We start from the raw sequence: 19,944 nt of genomic DNA on the forward strand, positions 1-19,944 counted from the left end.
TGAGGCTCGACTTTCGCTCAAGGAACGCCACGTCAGGCCGCAGACGGGGTGCTGGGCTGAACCAGAGGCAGGAGAAGCTCAGGCGAGGGCCACCGCGCACCCGAAGCCCGCTCCGCCGCCCCAACAGACGCAAAACCTTAAAGCCGGCGGTGCGCGCCGACCACGGGGACGGGGCTGCCCGCCGCCGGTGGGTCCGCAAGGCAGCTGGGGGCAGTGGGCCCCGAGCACCCCACCGGAGGGGGCACAAGGGGCGCCAGGCGCGGCGCCCTTCCCCCGCTTCGGTGAGGGGCTCAGGGGCCGACGGGGCCTCGGCGACGCCCCCCGGCGCCGGCCCTCACGGCGCCCCCCCGAGCAGCACGCACGTACCGACACCGGGAACCGGACCCGTCCGGGGGCGAGAGGGTCTACGGCAGCTCTCCCACCTCGGGGCCGCTCTCCCGCCTCGGGGGCACCCCCGCCATGGCACCGCCGGTACCTCCACCGCGGCGGGGCCGCCGGTGCCCGGGAAGGAGGCGAGAGCGGGCGCCGGGGCACGCGACCACCCAGCGCCGCGCGCCAGTACCTCGCTGGGGCAGGAAGGGGAGGCCCGCGCGCCAGCGCCAGCCCCGGCCCCCACCCGCTCCGCTCCGCTCCGCTCCGCTCAGCCGTGGCGCGTGGCAGCCGCGCAGGGCTTTCAAGCAGCGCGCGCTCGGCGCATTGGCCCCGCCCCGGAGGGGGACTACAAGTCCCGGCATGCACCGCGCAGGCGGGAGGGCAAGGCGGGGTGGCTGTTAGGGCTCGAGCGCCACCTCCCTGAGGCGGCCCGAGCTGTGGGGCGGCCAGGAGGGTGGTGGGGCCCAGAGGCTCTGAGGCTGCGGGCGCGTCGGGGTTGCTGCCGCGTTGGGTACCGGGGGGGTTCCGGAACTTTCCCCCTCGTTTGAAGCCGGGCTGGAAAGATGAGGGTTTAGGGCCGGCGCGGCTGTAGGGCAGCCACAGGTGCTGGGGAACGGGGTTCTGAGGGGTTTCATTAAAACCGTGAAATTTGCTGCCTACAAAGGAAGTGCAGCTAATTCAAGCGAAAATATTAAAATATATTTAATACATTGAAATGGATTCAGTGCTACAGCATTGAGCCAGCACATCCCCTGCTAAATCCAGTTCTGCTGTTTCTCACTATAGTGTAGAAAAATGGAAAACGTGGTTTCCTTGCCTTGGGAGTAACGCGTGGCTGTGTGACAGCTTAGTGCTGGCAATGCAAATTTTCTATAACCACAAAGTCGCTAGTGGAGAAAATGATGGTCAACATCCCGGAAAGATTGTGTCGTCATAATACTTAGTGTTTACTTTCAGTTCTTTCTCTTTGACCTTGCTGTCTGGTCACATCTGTACCCTGGTGTATAGAAAAGTTTATCAGGTAGTTGTCAACTAAAAAACCCAACAAACCCAGCAGAGAAATCACCACAGGAGTAAGAATGTGTTTGTGTTTGTTGCTTTCTTACGATATTTATATGTAAAGAGGCTAAACACCAGTAAGTAAAAATTACTGGTCTAAATGGAGATTTGAATAAGGAACTTAAATACAGTAGCCACCAGTTTGTACTGTTGCTATAACATGCATTCTGAGTGAGTCATTTTGAAATGACAGAGTGAAAGATTCCTTTGTAACAATATTCTTCACAGCAGTTGGTCCAGATCAGTTCAATCGCAGCAAAAGATCCATGACACACAGTTGAAGACAGCACATGGATAACAACAGTGAACATGAAAATTATAAACATTAAGTACACTGGAATCAAAGGGCATCACAGAACTTTGGCAGGACAAAGGACTGAGTCGTGTAGCTAACCCAGTGAGTGGAAGCAGGTCACTGACTGCAAATGAAGAGGTGAGGGACAGGTGTTACAGCAGTGAGACCCTGCAGTTAATGTAAGAGTTGATGGTCAAAGTTAGAATTTTAAATTTGTATTTACGTACTGCTATACCTACTTTCATTTTAAAAAAGCCCTGAACATCTGTATCACATACTGACTTTTGAAGTGGTGCACAAGGGAGTTTTACAAGAATATTCCAGCTACGCACACAAAGGCACACAAATACAGCTTTTGTTTCACAGATCTAGCTAGTGTTTTCAGACATCTCATGCACAGGATTGAGTTCCTATTTAACCATCTGTTGCACTAGCTCGTTCTGCCTATTTGACACATTAAACACAGTAAACGATAGTTTGACAGACAGCATGCGGCCTGCACATACCACAGACTAGGACCAGGGCAACGAGGGACTCTAAGTGCCAACCTTATTTCTGCCTGCTGGCAACGCACGTGCTGGAACCTAGAACAGTCTCAGACTGATCTTGCTTCCAGTGTTTCTTGTCCTCAGGAAATATGTTTGTGTATTGCTAAAGAGAACAAATGCAGTCTAGAAACTCAGTGAAGAACAGGGAGAGAGTGAGAACAAAAGAGAGACTATGCATGCAATACTGAATTATGCAAATTTTCTCTGTGCTCATAAAAACCTGCATGCCTGCTTCATCTGTTGAGCTGGTACTCAGGTAAGACTGGAACCGATACAGGGGTGCGTGCATGTTTCCAGCTGCAAGTAATGAGACCACTGGACAAGAAGTCTTGCCACACTCTAGAATAAAACTTACCACTGCACTGGAGTAGGTGTTTTTATTTACTGATTTTCTGAAATTAAAAAAGAAAGCATGATGTTTGCCTGCTTTAGTAAGCTGCTCTTAATGGAAAGCTGGGAAGCTGGTGATTGAATCCTGACTGGGGGACATGTCTGTCTCTGAAGAGAGTCTGAGAAATCACAGTACTGGCTTGAAACAGAGGAAAAGTGATAAGAGATGAAGAGGAATCAAATGTAGTAATTTGCTTGAAATCTCACAGAGTATGAATATCTGGTATGTTTGTGATTACAAGCAGGAAATGACTTATTTCTATGTAGAATGTTTTCCATTCCTGAGCAACATGATTGTACATGTCCCTCCAGGCCTCATGGAATAGCATAAATAGCATAAATAAATAAATATTGCATAAATGCAATAACTGGTATAAACACAATAGCATAAATTCTCTTCAGAGTACCTTGAAGAGCTTTGTCATTCCCTCCTCCCCACCCCCCCACCCCCCCCGCACCGTTTCCTACACAGCTAGGAACTATCAGATGGGCTTATGCTTTTGTGACGTGTCTGAGGTGTCCTGATGAGATCCTGCTCTCACTCCAGAAGGCCCAGCCAGATGTGGAATTGAAGAAAACAGACCTCTAGCAGTGGGCTGGCCAGAGTACACAGTTGCAGGGCCAGCACCAGTCACGTTAGCCACAACACAAGCCATCTGAGATGTTAGTACTGCAGGTCCACTGCAAAGATTTCGTGTTACAAGTGAAAAAATAGATTGTCTGGAGTAAAATGGTCAACAACTGATGAGTTTTGAGTTTGAAGTAAGTAATAAGGCTTCTTTTTCATGTTAGTTAACAGAAGTATGCTTCCTTAAATTGAAACAAAATTTGCAGTAAGAAATATATCTAGGCTGATATCTGCCAGGTAGCAGGTGATTTTTCTGCTTGCCATTTTGAAGTCTGTATAGTTCTTTTTATATTTTGACTCCGTTACACAGATGACTTAGTCAGCAGGGCAGAAAAGCAATGTTTCCAGATGGTGGGCAGCAAGGCTTAGATTCAATCCATTTTGAAAAGAACACATCTGAATTATAACTTCTTAAGAACATTGTGTGTGCACTGAGAAATGCGTAGAAATAATTTGGACATGATGACTGCATAAGATGTTTTAAAGCTGAAAATATTGCTTAAATTCCTCTTTACTGATTCTTTTTTCTCTCCTTGATTCTGTCTATTATTTGACATGCTCCAGAAGTTTAAAATTCAATTACAGTGAGAATTCTGTTTGGATTAGGATCGCTTCTCTTAAGAATATGTTCTTATATAAACTCTGACATTCCTTTCCCCTCCAACTTCTGCGTTCATGGGAGGAACAATAATCAGGGTAGGCAATAGAATATACCCATATAATTAAAAATTTAATGAGCACTTCAATTAAATCAAATCCACTTTTGACTATTTTCTGTAGATTACATTAAAAACAGCCTTAAAGGGAATGTCAGCACCAGAAGGACTGGAGCTGAGGAACTTGTGTGAAGGAAGCCAGAGCTACAGAATTCTTGCCCAGCTCAGATTTTCCTTTTTGGTTCCTTCCCTCTGAAAGGGTGAATGCCTTGGACCTGAAGAGATGGCATGATATGCGTTAACATTCAGTTTGTTACAAATGTCTTCAGCCTGATTATTTATGACGCACCTTCATTACATCTCATAACTTCTATAAAAGAATAGAAGTTTTATACAATGAGTCAAAGGCTTTGTTGGTTTCGGTAGAGCTACCTTGACTTAAACTGGCTAAGGATACCGCTCTTTAAGCTCAACAGTGTCTCTTGGAAGGAAGTTGTCAGATGATAATACTTTGATGAGTTATTCCTTTAAAGAATACTGTAGCACTGTAGTTTTATTTCCCATAGGTAGCAGATAGAACTGGGAAGTCGCACTGCGTTGTGGTTAAATACAAGACATAATAATATATACAGTCCTCTCCTTTCACAAGCAGCTTGTGTATCTGGAGAGTTTACTAAGATTATAAATGACTGTGCCAAATCCATGTTGTATGCTTTTCATTTCCTTGGGCAGTTTTGTAACAGTGACTGGCAGAACACATTTCAAATAGACCTGGAAATAGAAAGTGCACCAGAAACATTTTGTTCCCTTTACAATTGTTTTGTATCATGTAATGAAAAAGAAAAGCTATACAGAGTACAGCTCTGTTGACCCCCAATGGAAATTGAAGATAGATGCCCAAGATAAGTGCACCAAAGTACCTCTAGCTAGAACTGCTTCTTTCTCAATGCTGACTATAGAGAGGAAATGGGATCACTAGGTCTGATGTAGACAATTCACCTTTACATAGGTGAATTAATTTTGCCCTCACTATGCACTTCAGTGGACAAGGACATCTTACATATTTTTAGCAAACTTCCTTCCCTACATTCCCTGCGTCTTTAAGAAAATACTGAAAAGGACAGACAGTACATCCTATTATTACACCCAATAGACAATGAGTTGGGTACCTGTCATTCTGCGTTCCTTACTGAAAATAATGTGAGTGATACATAACGAGAAGCAGATTGGGATCCTGTCAGTCAGCAACATGTAGCTCTGAGCTGCTGCACATCAATACCAAAACAAGTGAGAACACCAGGAAGAGAGATCATACCTTGCTGGGTCATGGGTGCAGAACTGAATAAGCATCATGGAAGACTTTGGATTGTATTGGACTGATATTTAGCTCTACTTGGTTGATTCACTGTGAAAAAAACACAGTAGTCTGCCCCATCTTTCTCTACCTTTCTTTCATGCCTCTGGGCCTTCTTATTAGAAATTGCCATATTTCCTCCCTCTTTCATGTTGAGATCCTTCACCTCCTTCCTGCGTTCCAAAGGACACCCCCATCTTCACCCTGCCAATCCATCCTTTTGTGTCTGTTTTTCAACCCAGAGGCCTGTTCAGTTTGGCTTCTCCAGTTGTTTCAGTCCTTTTCTCTGCCAGGCATACCTTGGAATGATTCTGAGTGGAGAGAATTTCTTGTCTTGGCCAGGAAGAGATAATTGATAACTTCAAATGCATAGAGGCATGTGCATGCAAACATATGTAACCTATCACCTTTCCTACAGTGAAGTCTCAGAAGAATTCCTAGACTTCGCCCAGAAGACCTCGAAACCCAAAAGCAGAATTAGGACACCCATTTTTGCCATTAAACCTCAAAACCCTCCGCATTACCACTTTTGCTGCCTTTATTGCTTATATTATCTATTCTGAGCTTACCTTTGGTGTGGCTGTGCTGCTAGTGGCAAGTGTTTTTGATCTCTAGAAACTTATACGAATACAGAAAACAAAAGCACGCTACACTTCTAGTATATTGGTGCATATTTTTTTCCCTTTTTTGTGATCCTTCATTGTGAAATGATAGGTCCAGGTGCAGATGAAGCCCCTGTGCCATGTAGCTGCATGGCTGAACCTGGCTTCTAGAGACCTCTGGGACAAAGGGAGCCCCAGCTGAAGCCAAATGCAATGGTCAGTTCAGTTTCGCTTTTGGAGGTGTAGAGGCAGGAACAACTCTCTCTTTCATTGTAGGTAAATCTTCAAACTAGTCCTGCAGTGATTACTACCAGTTTAAAATATTGTGGATATTTTTTAACCTCGTGATAATGTAAGTTTACCTACGATCAACAGAGAACTTGGAGCCTGTTACAGTGACTTTGTTCCTTGTGCATGTGGAGCTCATCCTTGTGTTGAAGAAGACAAACAGGTAAATTTTATAGCATATTCCTCCTAGCTACAGGTGCTTCTGTGCTTCTCTGAACACCATCCCTTTGAGTTAAAATGCTTTGGAAAGGGATGTGTTTTGCTATGATGAAGTTCAGAATAGTAGTTCTAGCCTGTGACTTAACGCTTTTCCTCTGCATCCCCTGTATATTGTCCAGAAGACTCTTTAAACCAGTCTGGGTCATCGAGTTTCTCCAGGCTCTCCAAGTCAGCCCAGAGGCTGAGCTGTGCCAAGGTGACTTTCTTCCAATTTGGGAATTATACAGAGCTCTCTCTCCATATATCTTTAAGGCACGATCTAGTAGTGATAGCAGCTTGATTCAATCATTAACAAGAAATTGCAAAACCACAAGCAAACTGCGGCAGATGACAACAAACAGTTTGGCACGAGGTGGGAAAGGAACAACTGTGTCATCTGTCAGCATATTTAAGGTGAGAGCCTGAGGCAAAGGAAACCTGAGTCCTTCTGAGGCAGGTGAGCAGCACCTGGGAGTTGTTTATTTAGTTAACTTGGTGCTGGCCTTACTGCACCTGAGGTAAGCTATTCCTAGACCGACACATTCTGCATGTGCAGTCTATTTTTCTGAGTAAAGGGATTTCGAATATTGCTCAAAAATATTCCTTTCCCCAGCATTTCTGGTAATGCAAACAGTGAACTAGCAGGTGAAGGTCTGTGTCTCAGGGAAATCTAGGGAAGTGTGAACAATACAAGGACTTGGCTAAAAGCTTCAATTAAGCCAGTAGCTCAAGAAAAAGGACATTTTAACTGAAAGAAAAAGAAACTAAAAAAGCTGTTAATCATGCTGTGCAGGAAAACTGTAGATTAGATTCTCAGGGATCTGATTCCAGCTCACAGACTTTTATGGGACTTTCAGCCCAGAAAGAAGAGAGGAAGATAGATGTTTGCTGTCTGTGTACAGGCTCCTCAGTGTGGACCAGCTCAGTGGGCAGTAGAAGTTGTCTCTAAGAAGCCAGCAGGATTCCCTCGTGGTGGGAAAAGAATGTTTTGCTGCATTATTTGGGTGAAATTGCCCTCTCCTTTTTTTTTTTTTAGAGTAGGCAGCTGATGGGAGGGTGCTTCCATGCTGCACCCTGCCCTCTCAGCGTTACTGCCTGCTCTCAAACACACTCTCAGGCCGGATGTTATGGTCAGATTCTTGCAGATCTGCCTTCTTAAGCTCTCCTTTGTCTCCTCCTCTTATTCTCTGCATTTATCCAGGTGACATAATGATAGGGGCAGGACAGACAACACGGCAGCCTGCCTCATCTGCAAATGCATCCTTTTACATACCCCTCATCTGGCCTCATCTGGCCTGTACAGAGGGTTTTTTTTTTTTATTCATGGAAGTGAAAAGTACCCTTTTTTATTCTGCTTTTCACTGACTTTACTCACTCATTTTACATCCATCCAACACAGTTACACTCAAGACTCTGATCTTTCTAGAGATGTAATGCCTTCAAACCAGAAAGCACTGTGAGCATCTTGCTGAATTCCAGCTTTCCAAAAAAAGGCAGTTAGTGCGGGCTTAAAAATATCTTCGCTCACTTGAAAAGAATGGAAACTTGAAAACTAAAGAGAATAGAATCACTCCTTGATGCACTCACTGGAACGTATCTATAATGCTGCCAAATTAACAGCCTGGAGCGTAGCCTGAGATAGAGCTTGATAGCACTCAATTTTAGACAAGCTGCTTATTTCAGTCTGCTTATTTTAGACAGTGCTAGTCTGAGCTGACATAGCCTCTAGTTTCTGTAACTATGTGGATAACCGAAAGATATTTCACACAAGTCAATGAGATACAGATGTTATATCAACTTTTGTTAGCATTTTCTTACATTTCAGAGGTGAAAAGGAGGAAGGCTCTGGTAGGAAAAAAAATATTTCAAATATTTTGCTGGGATCTAGTGTTTCTCTGGGATCAGATAGGATGGTCAAATAGTGTTTGTGCTTTCTGGGGAAATGAAGGAGGCTCAGTAACTTACCATTTCCCTTCCCCTGTTATTTTGAGAGAATTGTCTCTTTTGGAAACACTGCATCAGTTACATCTAGCCACACTAAGTGCCGTGTTCATTTTTGTTTCTCATATAAGTACTCTTCTGCTTTGTGCTACATGGAACAAAATTAAAATAGGTTAATCAGTAACTAATTGTTCCACCAGCAGCTGAACAGTCTCTCATGTGTTCCCAACTGTAAGTAATCTAAAATCTGTCTTTTGCTTTTACGTAGGTACTGATATATTCCATATTGCTGAGTCTTCCAGCAGCAAATGAAGAATACGTATCTGTTCCTCCTTTCCATTTTATGTTTGCTTTTGAAAGCTACTGGCACCAAAGAGGTTATATTTGGTCATAGTCATTTCACAGAATATCAAGTGGGCAACGTGAACCTGATTCTCTCTGTCTCACATGATGGGTCAATGGAACCCAAAGACATCCCTGATTGAGAGGCTGCCAGTTGGGATCTTGTATTTTCTCTCATGAGTGTCCTTCTGGAAGTATTCAAAATTATAAGAAATGCAAAGTGCCTACTAACCAAGACAGGTATACTATAGAGGTGGCTCAGGCTCTTGCTGAAGAAGTCAACAAAATTCCTGATAGCTTCTTCCCACATATCATTATAAACCACCTACAAAGGTTCAAGATGGGTGCCAACAGGGAAAAGGAAGAAGCCTCCTTTGGAATTCCCCCACCAGAATAGGCTTGCGAAGAGTACATGGGATTTTTGACCATTGCAAAATCGCAGATGGCAGGGGGCCTGATTCTGGATATCCATGGACAAGCACATCCTGAACGGTGGATAGAACTAGGTTTCACAATTCCAAGAACTTCCCTTAACTCAGGTGTCTTTTCTGCATCGTGTTCCTCGATTAGCCATCTGGCCAGTCAGCTAGGCAATGTGTCTGAGACTGGTTGCAGCGAACAGAAGTTTGGATAAACATACTGAAAAACAAAATAACAGTTATGTCTGTGTGCCTTCTCCATCCAATCCTAGCCCAAATAACGTGAGCTATTACAGTGGTGGATACTATTAACAAAGACTTTTGGTTCCCGTAGTTCTGTCACTGTTGATGCCTTCGGCTTGAACTACCACAGTGGGTGAGGGCAGCTGAAGAACATCCCAGATTTTGTAAAGCACTAGCAAGGGCTGTATGAAATTTTGGCAAACTAACTACTGCAGCCAGTACAATCATGAATTTCTGCCACGCTGAAAGAGGTGGTCTTGTTAAGATACCTTTCCATAATACAGTGATGATCTGGAATAATAAAACAACAGAACATATAATTGCAATATAATTGTGGATGCTGGTGGAAAGAAATTACCTGCAAAGGAATACAGAAACAACAACATAGAGAAAATCCACCGCTAATACCAACAAGTCCATTAGCACACAGCTTTCTACTAGATGCAGCATTGAAAAGACTGCTTGAAGTTGAATGGGTGTATTTGGAAGTATCTCTTGCCTAGTATGCTTTTCTGTGCTTAATTTCTTTTCAGTGGCATCCTCTGTTCTCTAGCACACAATAAACAACTGTTCTTCTTCTAATAAATTCTGTTCTGTGCAGTGTCTTAATAGAGTATCTGTTCAAAGAAATGAAAAGTCTCTGCTTTTCTTGTGACACTTAAGAAAGACGATCGGATAATATCATTGCGTAAAATGTTTGGGGCCGGGACCAGTTTCCATTTGGTGTTTATAAAGCCCTAGGAGTTGGAAGTCTTCAAGTGAACAGTAATGCTGAGCAATGTCATGCAGTCTGAACTACTTCAGGTTTTGTTAATTTAAGGAATTATGAAAAAAATGTCTGAGAGCATTATAGCACTGTAATTTTGTCACAGTTTAAATAACACAACAGTAAGGTAGTAACTGGATGGAAGGCTGCTAAAGATAACACATACATATCATGCATTTTTGACAGTTTTCCTTACAGCGTGGTTCCCTACTGAAAGCTGGTCCATTGATTTCATTCAGCATAGGATTAAACACTTGATTGTTACAGGGAACAGTGTTAAGTTATGGATGGGCTCTCCTGCACAGTGCAGAATATAGTGGCATGAATAGACGAGTACAAATCAGCTCTTGGAAAAAATAAGCAATTAATAAGGAAAACCAAAGGGAGCAGGCAGCAAGACTGAAAAGAGTAAAATTCAAAAATTAGGAACCTATGAAATATTAACAGTGCTAAAGGTTTGGTAAGAAGACAAGAATGACTTAATAGTCAGTTAGGAGTAAACAGTCAGTTCTGAGAAAGAAAATAGTCAGTTAATAAACTGAAGAGAAGTGGGATACCTGTATCTTGCAACCACAGTAAAGGACTTTAGTTCTAACTGTAAATAGGGACAATACCAAAGAGAAAACCTTACACAACTATAAAGCATAACACGTAAGAGCATCAAAAGAAATGGGTAAGGGGCTCTCTGAACCTGAACTGTTCATTTGTAAGAATCTTTGAAGACTAGGCAGTTTTCAGGTAACTGGAAGAGAGCTGATGTAGCTGTCTTTCAATGGCAAATAGGACTCAGGGAACTGCAGGGGTGTTATCTTTCATATGCTAACTGCTAAATCATGGGGTGGATGAAGGGAACACAAATGGTAAGTGGTGGCTTATACTTTATCTGATGCCACTTGTTTTGTCAGACAAGCTTGATTTTAGTTTTAATCATATGGCCAGTTAATGTGGTGGGTTGACCCTGGCAGAGACTAAGTGCCCATCCAGTTGCTTGCTTACTTTTCCCAGTGGGATGGGGGAGAGATTTGGAAGAGCAAAAGCAAGAGAACTCATGGGTCAAGATAAAGACAATTTAACAGGTGAAGCAAAGCTGCATGTGCAAGCAAAGCAAAATAAGGAATTCATCCACTACTTCCCATCAGCAGGCAGATGTTTAGCCACTTCCTGGGAAGCAGGGCCTCAGCGCGCATAATGGTTACTTGGGAAGACAAACACTATAACCATGAACAACTTGCTTTCCTCCTCCATTCCATCAGCTCTTACTGATGAGCAGGACATTATAAGGTATGGATTATCTCTGGTCAGTTCAGGTCAGCTGTCCCACCTGTGTCCCCTCCTGGCTTCTTGTTCATCCCCAGGCTACTTGCTCGGGGTGGCAAAAAAACACCTTGGTGTTGTGCAGGCATTGCTCAGCCATAGCCAAAACGCTGGTATGTTATCAACACTGTTTTAGTCACAAATTCAGAGCACAGCACCATGCAGGCTGCTATAAAGAAAATTTAGTTCATCTCAGCCAGACCCAGCACAGCTGATCATAATATTTTTAAATATACTTCCCCCAAGATATTTTGCTAAAAAAAGCACAGTATTATCTCAAAATCCGTCATAGCCCTGTATCAAGTTGAAGACAGGTAAATCATTGCAAGTCATTGTATATTAAGCTTATCAGAAGGCAGTCTTTCCAAGAAGGCCAGCAGATCAAACACCGTTGTGGTGGGTTGACCCTGGCCAAAATGCCAGGTGCCCAACAAAGCCACTCTATCACTCCCCCTCCTTAACTGGACAGGAGAGAGGAGAGAAAAAAAAACAACAGGCTTGTGGGGGTTGAGATAAGGACAGGGAGATCACTCAGCATTTACTGTCATGGGTAAAACAGACTCAACTGAAAGGAAATGTAATTTATTACCAATTAACTCAGAGAGGAGTAATGAGAAACAAAACCAAATCTTAAAACACCTTCCCCCCACCCCTCCCTCCTTTCCCAGGCATAACTTTGATCCCGATTTTCCTCCCTCCTCCCCCCAAGCGGCACAGGGGGAAAACAGGGAGTGGGGGTTGGGGTCACTTCATCACTCTGTTGTTTTCTGCCGCTTCTTCCTCCTCAGGGGGAGGACTCCTCACACATTTCGCCTGCTCCAATGTGGGGTCCTCCTCATGGGAGAAAGTCCTCCATGACTTCTCCAACGTGAGTCTTCCCACGGGTTCAGTCCTTCATGAACTGCTCCAGCATGGGTCTCCTTCATGGTGTGCAGTCCTTCAGGAACCGACTACTCCAGCGTGAGCCCCCCTCACAGGGTCTCCAGCAGCAAACCTGCTCCAGCGTGGGCTTCTCTCTCTCCATGGGCCACAGGTCCTGCCAGGAGCCTGCTCCGGTGCAGGCTTCCCACGGGGTCACAGCTTCCTTCAGGTATCCACCTACTCCAGTGTGGGGGTCCTCCACGGGGTGTAGGCAGTCATCTGCTCTACTGCCCATGGGCTGCAGGGGGACAGCCTGCCTCACCGTGGTCTTCACCACAGGCTGCAGGGGAATCGCTGCTCCGGTGCCTGGAGCATCTCCTCCCCCTCCTTCTTCACTGACCTGGGTGTCTGCAGGATGTTTCTCTCACATATTCTCACTCCTCTCACTCGCTGCAATTACTGCTGTGCAACAACTTTTTCACTGTCTTAAATACGTTATCACAGAGGTGAAAAACGCTGTCGCTGATTGGCTTGGCCTTGGCCAGCGGTGGGTCCGTCTTAAAGCTGGCTGGCATTGGCTGTATCTGACATAGGGGAAACTTCTAGCAGCTTTGTACAGAAGGCACCCCTGTAACCCACCCCCCCACCCCCCCCCCGCTACCAAAACCTTGCCACGCAGACCCGTTACAACCGTTCATTACCAGTAATATAGAAAACCCGCTATTTCCCCCAAAATAGTAGGTAATAATGGCACTAGGTACATGGATTAACCTATTCTCACTAAGGAGATACACTTGGCAAGAGCTTGTACCTTTAGCCAGACAAAGGATGATAGAATATGTGTTCTGTGACTTGTGTCATGTCATGACACTGTCCTGGAATGTTGAAATGCCAGGAAGGATTCAGGGAATCACAACAGATAAGTAATTGAATAAGAGCATGCAGTCTTCTGGCTTAGAGAATGAACACGCTCTTTGAAAGCATAAGCAACGAATAGCAGAAAGAAACAGCAGGGCATATTAACTCCGTGTTGCATATCTGATGCTTTTAAGATTGTGAGTAAAAATGGAAATAAAAAAGATAACCACTCTGATGGAAAAAGATAAAAAGGCTACATAAATCTACATTGTAGTGAGAGAGTCACAAAGCTCAAATAACAGTTGACTTTGCTATCAGGAGTTAGTTACCAAATTGGGAGGCCGATAGAACCTGGGTAAAGGAGAACACCATTTGTGTTTTGCTTCTGCCTTTGAAACAGCTCACAGAGGGTGAGATGTAATTTCTCTCTGTCACACTCCCTTGAGTTTCTGTTTCATAGGGGCTTTTTGGGGGAACAGAACCAGAGGCCCTGGGGAGCACCTGCAGGGATACTGAAGCCAGACTTGTGAAGAACCTATTGGAGCTGACAGGACTTGTTAGTTCAGACCGAGTGCCATGTTAGTGTAACACACTGCTTCCAGGCCTGAGCTGGCTCCTGAAGCTGCAGCACACTGCCCCTCAGCTAAAATGCCCAGTCTGATCCTTACTCTCAGCTCAGACAAGTTGACTGGATCATGGAGAGCAGAGAATAATCTCTGGAAAGGGTTTTTGATGGCTGATGAAGCTTAATCTGTATGAAAGGCCAACTGGACAAATTTGCAGCACATTTTTCTGCCTTGTGCCACTCAGAAGGTTAGACTGGATGACACAGACAATCTCCTTTGGCACTAAAATTCACAGCATCTTTCTGTCAGAGTGTAAAACTGGTTTTATCCATTCCTGATTATTGATGTTCCTGCAGCATCTTCCCTAAGGAAGCAGATATCTAATCTGAGATCTCAGGCAAGAGTGTTTTATTTTACATAATAGATATGACACTGGTCCAAGTTAAGATCTTTGTCTCAAGACCACAGTGAATTCTTAGAAGTTGAATGGGCTATCCACTGATTTCAGCAGGAACGATTTTTACACAAACCCAAGATCCCTTCCCCTTTTGCCTTGTGCTTTCCCAAGCAGAAGGGCAGCTCATTATGCAGCACAAGGTGAAAGATGCTGCTCAATATGATACTATTATTACCTGTGCTAGTTAAAGATTTGGACTTCCTATTTAGATGACGACAGAGAATAAAGCATAAGAAGAGCAAAGCTTTCTGATGTTACTGTGCCATGGAAGAAAGGACAAACCTATGTATGGGTTTCTTAAATGTTGATGAGATCAGTTTCCAACATTTGCCAGTTCTCCTTCAGTGCCATCCAAAGGTTTAATTTTAGATTAAGAGTTCAGGGTCCAATCATAAAAATATCGAAGATGTTAAATAGGTTTTAGCACATCCCAGAGGGGAATAGTTTAAGACTTTCCATCAATGCAAAAATCCACCAGAATGACATTGTTACTAGCCTCTCATTAAGGATACAGATACTGGCAACTGCTGAAAAGGAGTGTGATTTCTGATCACCCTAAAATATGCTGAGTAACTTTTACAAATTTTGGTCTTGTTTTCAAGTTTGGTCTAAGGAGTTTATATTGAGTCACAATAATTATAAAATAATGCTATTATACTTTCACCTTCATTACACCCTGAATCATACATTGACCTTCCTTTAAACACATCTACCGTGCCCTAGCCTTGGTTTGTACCATGTAAAAAAAATTATGGAAATAATTTGGGTCCATTGAGTTAACCTGTAGTGGTTGTTACTGTTTTAAATCTGCATGGCTAAGATTTAAATTGGTGCAAGAAGGGATTAGGATTTTGCCCATAAACCTGAACTGATAGGCAGTAAATTGATCAGAAAAAGTAATTAAAAAAATTTTTTTCTAAACAGATTTTCCCTACCATGACACGTTATTGCAAGTCTAAAACAAAGTAGCATAAACCAGAAGGAATCTGAGCTGCTGAAAATGAATTTTTTGGGTAGCATGGCCATTTCATTCTGTTAATAGTTCTGATCAAGGCATCTTCTGAACAAACAAACAAAAATATTGTCACTAAAAGGTATTAGAATGATAATTCTGAAGACTTGTCCACATAGCATTAACAAAACAATTGCAAGGAGCTTTGCTTGGTTTTTGCTTTTTCTGTTTCTGTTTCTGCGCTTATGTTAATAAATATAAAGTTAGCTCAGATGAAATTTTTTTTTTCATGCCAGTTGAAGATGGCGTGTTCTATGATGCTGTGACCTAAATCCAGGTATCTTTAAATAGGGCTGTTTCTCATTATTTGAACATAGCTCTCAATCTTTCTTTTGTCTTATGTCCACATGATCAACAAGGAAATCTAAATGTTTCTGGAAGAAGACACTTGTCTAGGATACTGTGGCATATGTGTGCTACCTATGGAACATCCCATCAATTCTTTGCCTGTTCAAAGACACCAAAGCTCCTGAAACATGAGAGAAAGGTTAGAGCAGCACCTCTGGAATAACATTTCTTTTTATTCAGAGAAGTTTGTATGGCTAGCAAAAGAACAATTCCTCCAGATTTATGTCTCTGAATCTTTAAGTAGTTAATCATAGTACGGTGCTTTTCCTTCTTAACTATCAAAAAGTCGAGTGAGATGGGCTTTTCTGTGAGTATCTTGTTGTAGTCATACACTGGCTTTATTATAATTTTTCTCTGGATGAAGGACTGGAATAGAAGTAAAGATTTGATTTCTGTATGTTGTACTTAATAATGAAATGGGTTTAAATGTAATGGGAAAAAAAAAAAAAATGAAATAAGGAACCTGCTAATGCACTTTCCTGAAGATGGAATTGTCTTATCATAGAATCATAGAACAGTTTCAGTTGGAAGAGACCTTCAAGATCATCGAGTCCAACCTTTGACCTAGCTCTACCAACACCACTAAACCATGTCCCTAAGTACAACATCCACCTGTCTCTTAAAAACTTCCAGGGATGGAGACTCCACCACCTCCCTGGGCAGGCTGTTCCAATGCCTGACAACACTTTCAGTAAAGAAATTCTTCCTAATATCCAGCCTGAACCTCCCCTGGTGCAGCTTAAGGCCATTTCCCCTTGTTCTATCGCTTGTTACTAAGGAGAAGAGACTGACCCCCACCTCGCTACAACCTCCTTTCAGGTAGCTGTAGAGAGCGCGATAAGGTCTCCCCTCATCCTCCTCTTCTCCAGGCTAAACAGCCCCAGATCCCTCAGCCATCGAGACATGCTCCAAATCCTTTACTAGCTTGGCAGCCTGCCTCTGTACCCTCTCCAGCACCTCAATGTCCTTCTTGTAGAGAGGAGCCCAAAACTGGACACAGTAATTGAGGTGCGGCCTCACCAGTGCCGAGTAGAGGGGAAAGATCACCTTCCTGCTCCTGCTGGCCACACTATTCCTGATACAGGCCAGGATGCCATTGGCCTTCTTGGCCACCTGAGCACGGTGCTGGCTCATGTTCAGCTGTCTGTCAATCAACCCTCCCAGGTACCTCTCTGCCAGGCAGCTCTCCAGCCACTCCTCCCCAAGCCATTGGCGATGTTGGGGGTTGTTGTGGCCGAAGTGCGGGACCTGGCATTTGGCCTTATTGGAACTCATGGAATTGGTCTTGGCCCAGCGATCCAGCCTATCTAGATCCCTTTTGTAGAGCTTCCCTACCCTCAAGCAGATCGACACTTCCACCCAGCTTGGTGTCACCTGCAAACTTCCTAAGGGTGCACTCCATCCCCTTGTCCAAATCGTTGATAAAGATGTTAAACAGGAGTGGCCCCAGTACTGAGCCCTGGGGGACACCACTCGTGACCAGCTGCCAACTGGATTTAACTCCATTGACCACGACTCTCTGGACTCAGCCATCCAACCAGTTTTTCACCCAGCAAAGTGTATGCCCATCCAAGCCAAGAGCAGTCAATTTCTGTAGGAGAACGCTGTGGGAAATGACCCTTGACCCTGTTCTCCACTGAAACCTGTCTCCATTGTGCATCCAGCAGGACTGGACATCTCAGTGTTGTTCCACTGAAGACCTTTAAAAAGTAAATTGCAAATTTCAAGAACTAATTAATATGTTCAGGTGAACAGACCACACTGATGGTGTTTTGTAACAGCACAGACAAAATATTATTTGTTGTGCATGTAGCTCACAGAAAAAGTTTGATCTCATTTTATTGTAAATCCATTGCAGTGCCATTGGCTTCAGTATAGTTGCCCCTAACTTGCCAAGGCACCAGACCTCCTGTATTTTATTTTCTTCTGGAAGAAAACACAACATAAATTTCCAAGGCACATGAATGATCAGAAGAATAGCATGTGTGCCAGCTATTTGCACATTGTGCTCCCGAGTTTTCTGTTTTCTGAGATATTCTGTAATGCTGCATGCACAAGCATTAAGTCATATATATTTGAATGCAGAGTACCCTATTCATGCCACCTAACTAGTCATCTAGATGTTAGGAGCCTCATCCAAGCTAGTTTTGTAGGTACCCTCTGTAGGTACCATTCTTTCCATCCTATGATGGATGGGGTAGACAACGCTGTGGAAATTCTGGTCTTACTCCATAGAAGGAACAACCTAGGAAGCCTTGCTAGATAGCTTGCAATAAATCAAATCAATAGTAGCCATAAAACAGTATTAACTTACAATAGCCAGAGCTTTGTGCAGAATAGTTTTTGGGCTGGCTAAAAGAGTCAAATCTGAGCAAAAAGTTAATGACACGAGGTTGAACAGGAGCAGTAAATGTCTGGGATACTCACTTTGCAGCACGTTCTCTTCAATTGGTTTCGCAAGCTTCCACCAAATGGAGAATGGAGTTGGACAGGTAGTAATGCAAACCATGTTAGAAAATTAAATTGAGAAGCAGACAGTTAACAATAGAATGTCAGAGCACGTGATTGTAATAATTTACTAGTGCTCATGGATTCTGCTGTATGAATGCTACTGCAAAAGGTAGAAAACACTTCTGCTTACCTCATATACAGGAAAAGACCCAAATACTGCACCAGCCTCTCTGTTTCCAGACTCAAAACTTTCCAAAGGTTGTCGATGGATCTGCTCAAGGGAAGCCAAAGTCAGTGCATTACTAGCTGAAGGCAAAAGTAATGAAGACATTACTTCTGTTATTGAATTGCATGGTAACGTTCATATTATCTGAAGAAATGTGTATCATTCCTATGTAGAGAGATTAAGATTTATGCACAGGTTTTCTTTGTACCATGTAAAGCCTGCCTTGAACATTTTTTTTTAATTAGGAGAGTATTATTCTTCTGCTATAGCAAATGCATAACCAGCAAAATTCCCAAGGGACAAAAAATCAAGACAGTTAACAACAAAATGCTTTTTATCACCTAAGTTAAACCTAGTTTTAAACACTTGCTGAGTTCTCTTGCCTATTAAGACTTTGGATAAGCTCAATAAAGGAATGATTTTCAGGCTACTTGTCAGGTTTGGTAGATGCATGCTCTCAGAGAAGAGTGGAAGTCTAGCCAAGGGGTAATGGTGTAAGAACTCCCTCCCAGATGACAGCTTCATCACAGGGCTATCAGTCTGGCTATCCTTTTGTTGGGCTTTGCAAATCACAAACACTTCAGCAGCCAGTTGAAAGATGCAGATGAACAAGACATTTCTGCTGTTAACTGTTGAAAGCCTTGAATTTGAGAAAATACCTTGGGTACCTTGACAGTTCACCCACATTCACATGAATCCTGAGACTTACCTAGGTATTATACTTATGGACAGGGCAGGAAATGAAACTGTCTTTACGTGATGTAGCTGTGATTTCTCCCTAGGAAGCCAATTCATGGTCCTCCAAAAAGGAAAAAAAAATGCACCTACAGCTTGAAATACTACAAAGAACTCTTGTTTCCATCAAATTTGAAAACGTGAATTTAATTTGAAGTGGTACATTATACAGAGATTTTCTACTTACATTTTTTCATGGTCTTACTAATACATTACTGAGTGTCCTGCAGTAGTAACAATTTAAGAGATACCACATCTTCAATGTAAAACATTTCTAAAGGAATCTCTTCCAGTGTCTGCCTGTCAATTCTAAGCATTACTCATGTGCATTAATTACTAGGCATTACCCATTTCAGAAAGGCAGGACAACTGAATTACGGTGAGCTAATCTAGGTATTTGCACAGCCACTGAATAGCATACCTCTAGTCTGAAGTGCAAACTGAAGTCCGCTGGATTGTTCTGCTCTAAGAGAAATTATAGGAAATCAAACCTTTTTCTCATCAAAACCCCATCAGAAGGGGACTCTGGTGCTAACATGTATCAAGTGTCTTCTCCTATGAGACCTTCAGTGAGTCCTCTTTTCAAATGACTAGATAAAACCAAAAGCAGAGCCCACCTTTACTGACTTGTCCCATAAAGTACTCAACCATTGACTTTGCTACAGTAAATTTTGTGTTTTATACCCAGCATCAAAATATTTTTCCTACTAGCACTGTTCTTTCATATTACACAGTCCTGTATCTACAGCTGTTGAACAGCAGGAGACCAGTGATCAACTGCCATTACTCTGTAGTGAATACTCCTACAGCACAAAAGCAGGTACATCAGTTTCCCTGTGACTGAAACACAGGCTGCTCTGGAGGCTATGCAGCACCTGTGACTGGTATAACTGTGACTTAAGGGAGCTCACCAACTTGTTGCTGCCTTGGGATGAAAAAATGGAATATCTCAAAACTTCGTGCTTGACTACCTTTGCTTAGCAGCAAGTAGTCCACTAGCTTCAAATAGTCAAGC

At 43.3% G+C, this 19,944-nt stretch overlaps 1 protein-coding gene across 1 annotated transcript in view; it reads right to left on the reverse strand.

Moving 5' to 3' along the window:
• Positions 1 to 78: 78 nt before the first annotated feature.
• WDR64 (WD repeat domain 64) overlaps positions 79 to 19,944 on the reverse strand; it is a 90,407-nt gene continuing 70,541 nt past the window's right edge. Inside the window, 3 exon segments of the mRNA XM_086460398.1 lie at positions 79 to 1,045; positions 10,659 to 10,696; positions 18,159 to 18,274. Coding sequence (XP_086316524.1) covers positions 79 to 1,045; positions 10,659 to 10,696; positions 18,159 to 18,274 — 1,121 coding nt within the window.

Source organism: Leptosomus discolor, chromosome 2, assembly GCF_034619465.1.
Source record: "Leptosomus discolor isolate bLepDis1 chromosome 2, bLepDis1.hap2, whole genome shotgun sequence".
Classification (NCBI taxonomy): domain Eukaryota; kingdom Metazoa; phylum Chordata; class Aves; order Leptosomiformes; family Leptosomidae; genus Leptosomus; species Leptosomus discolor.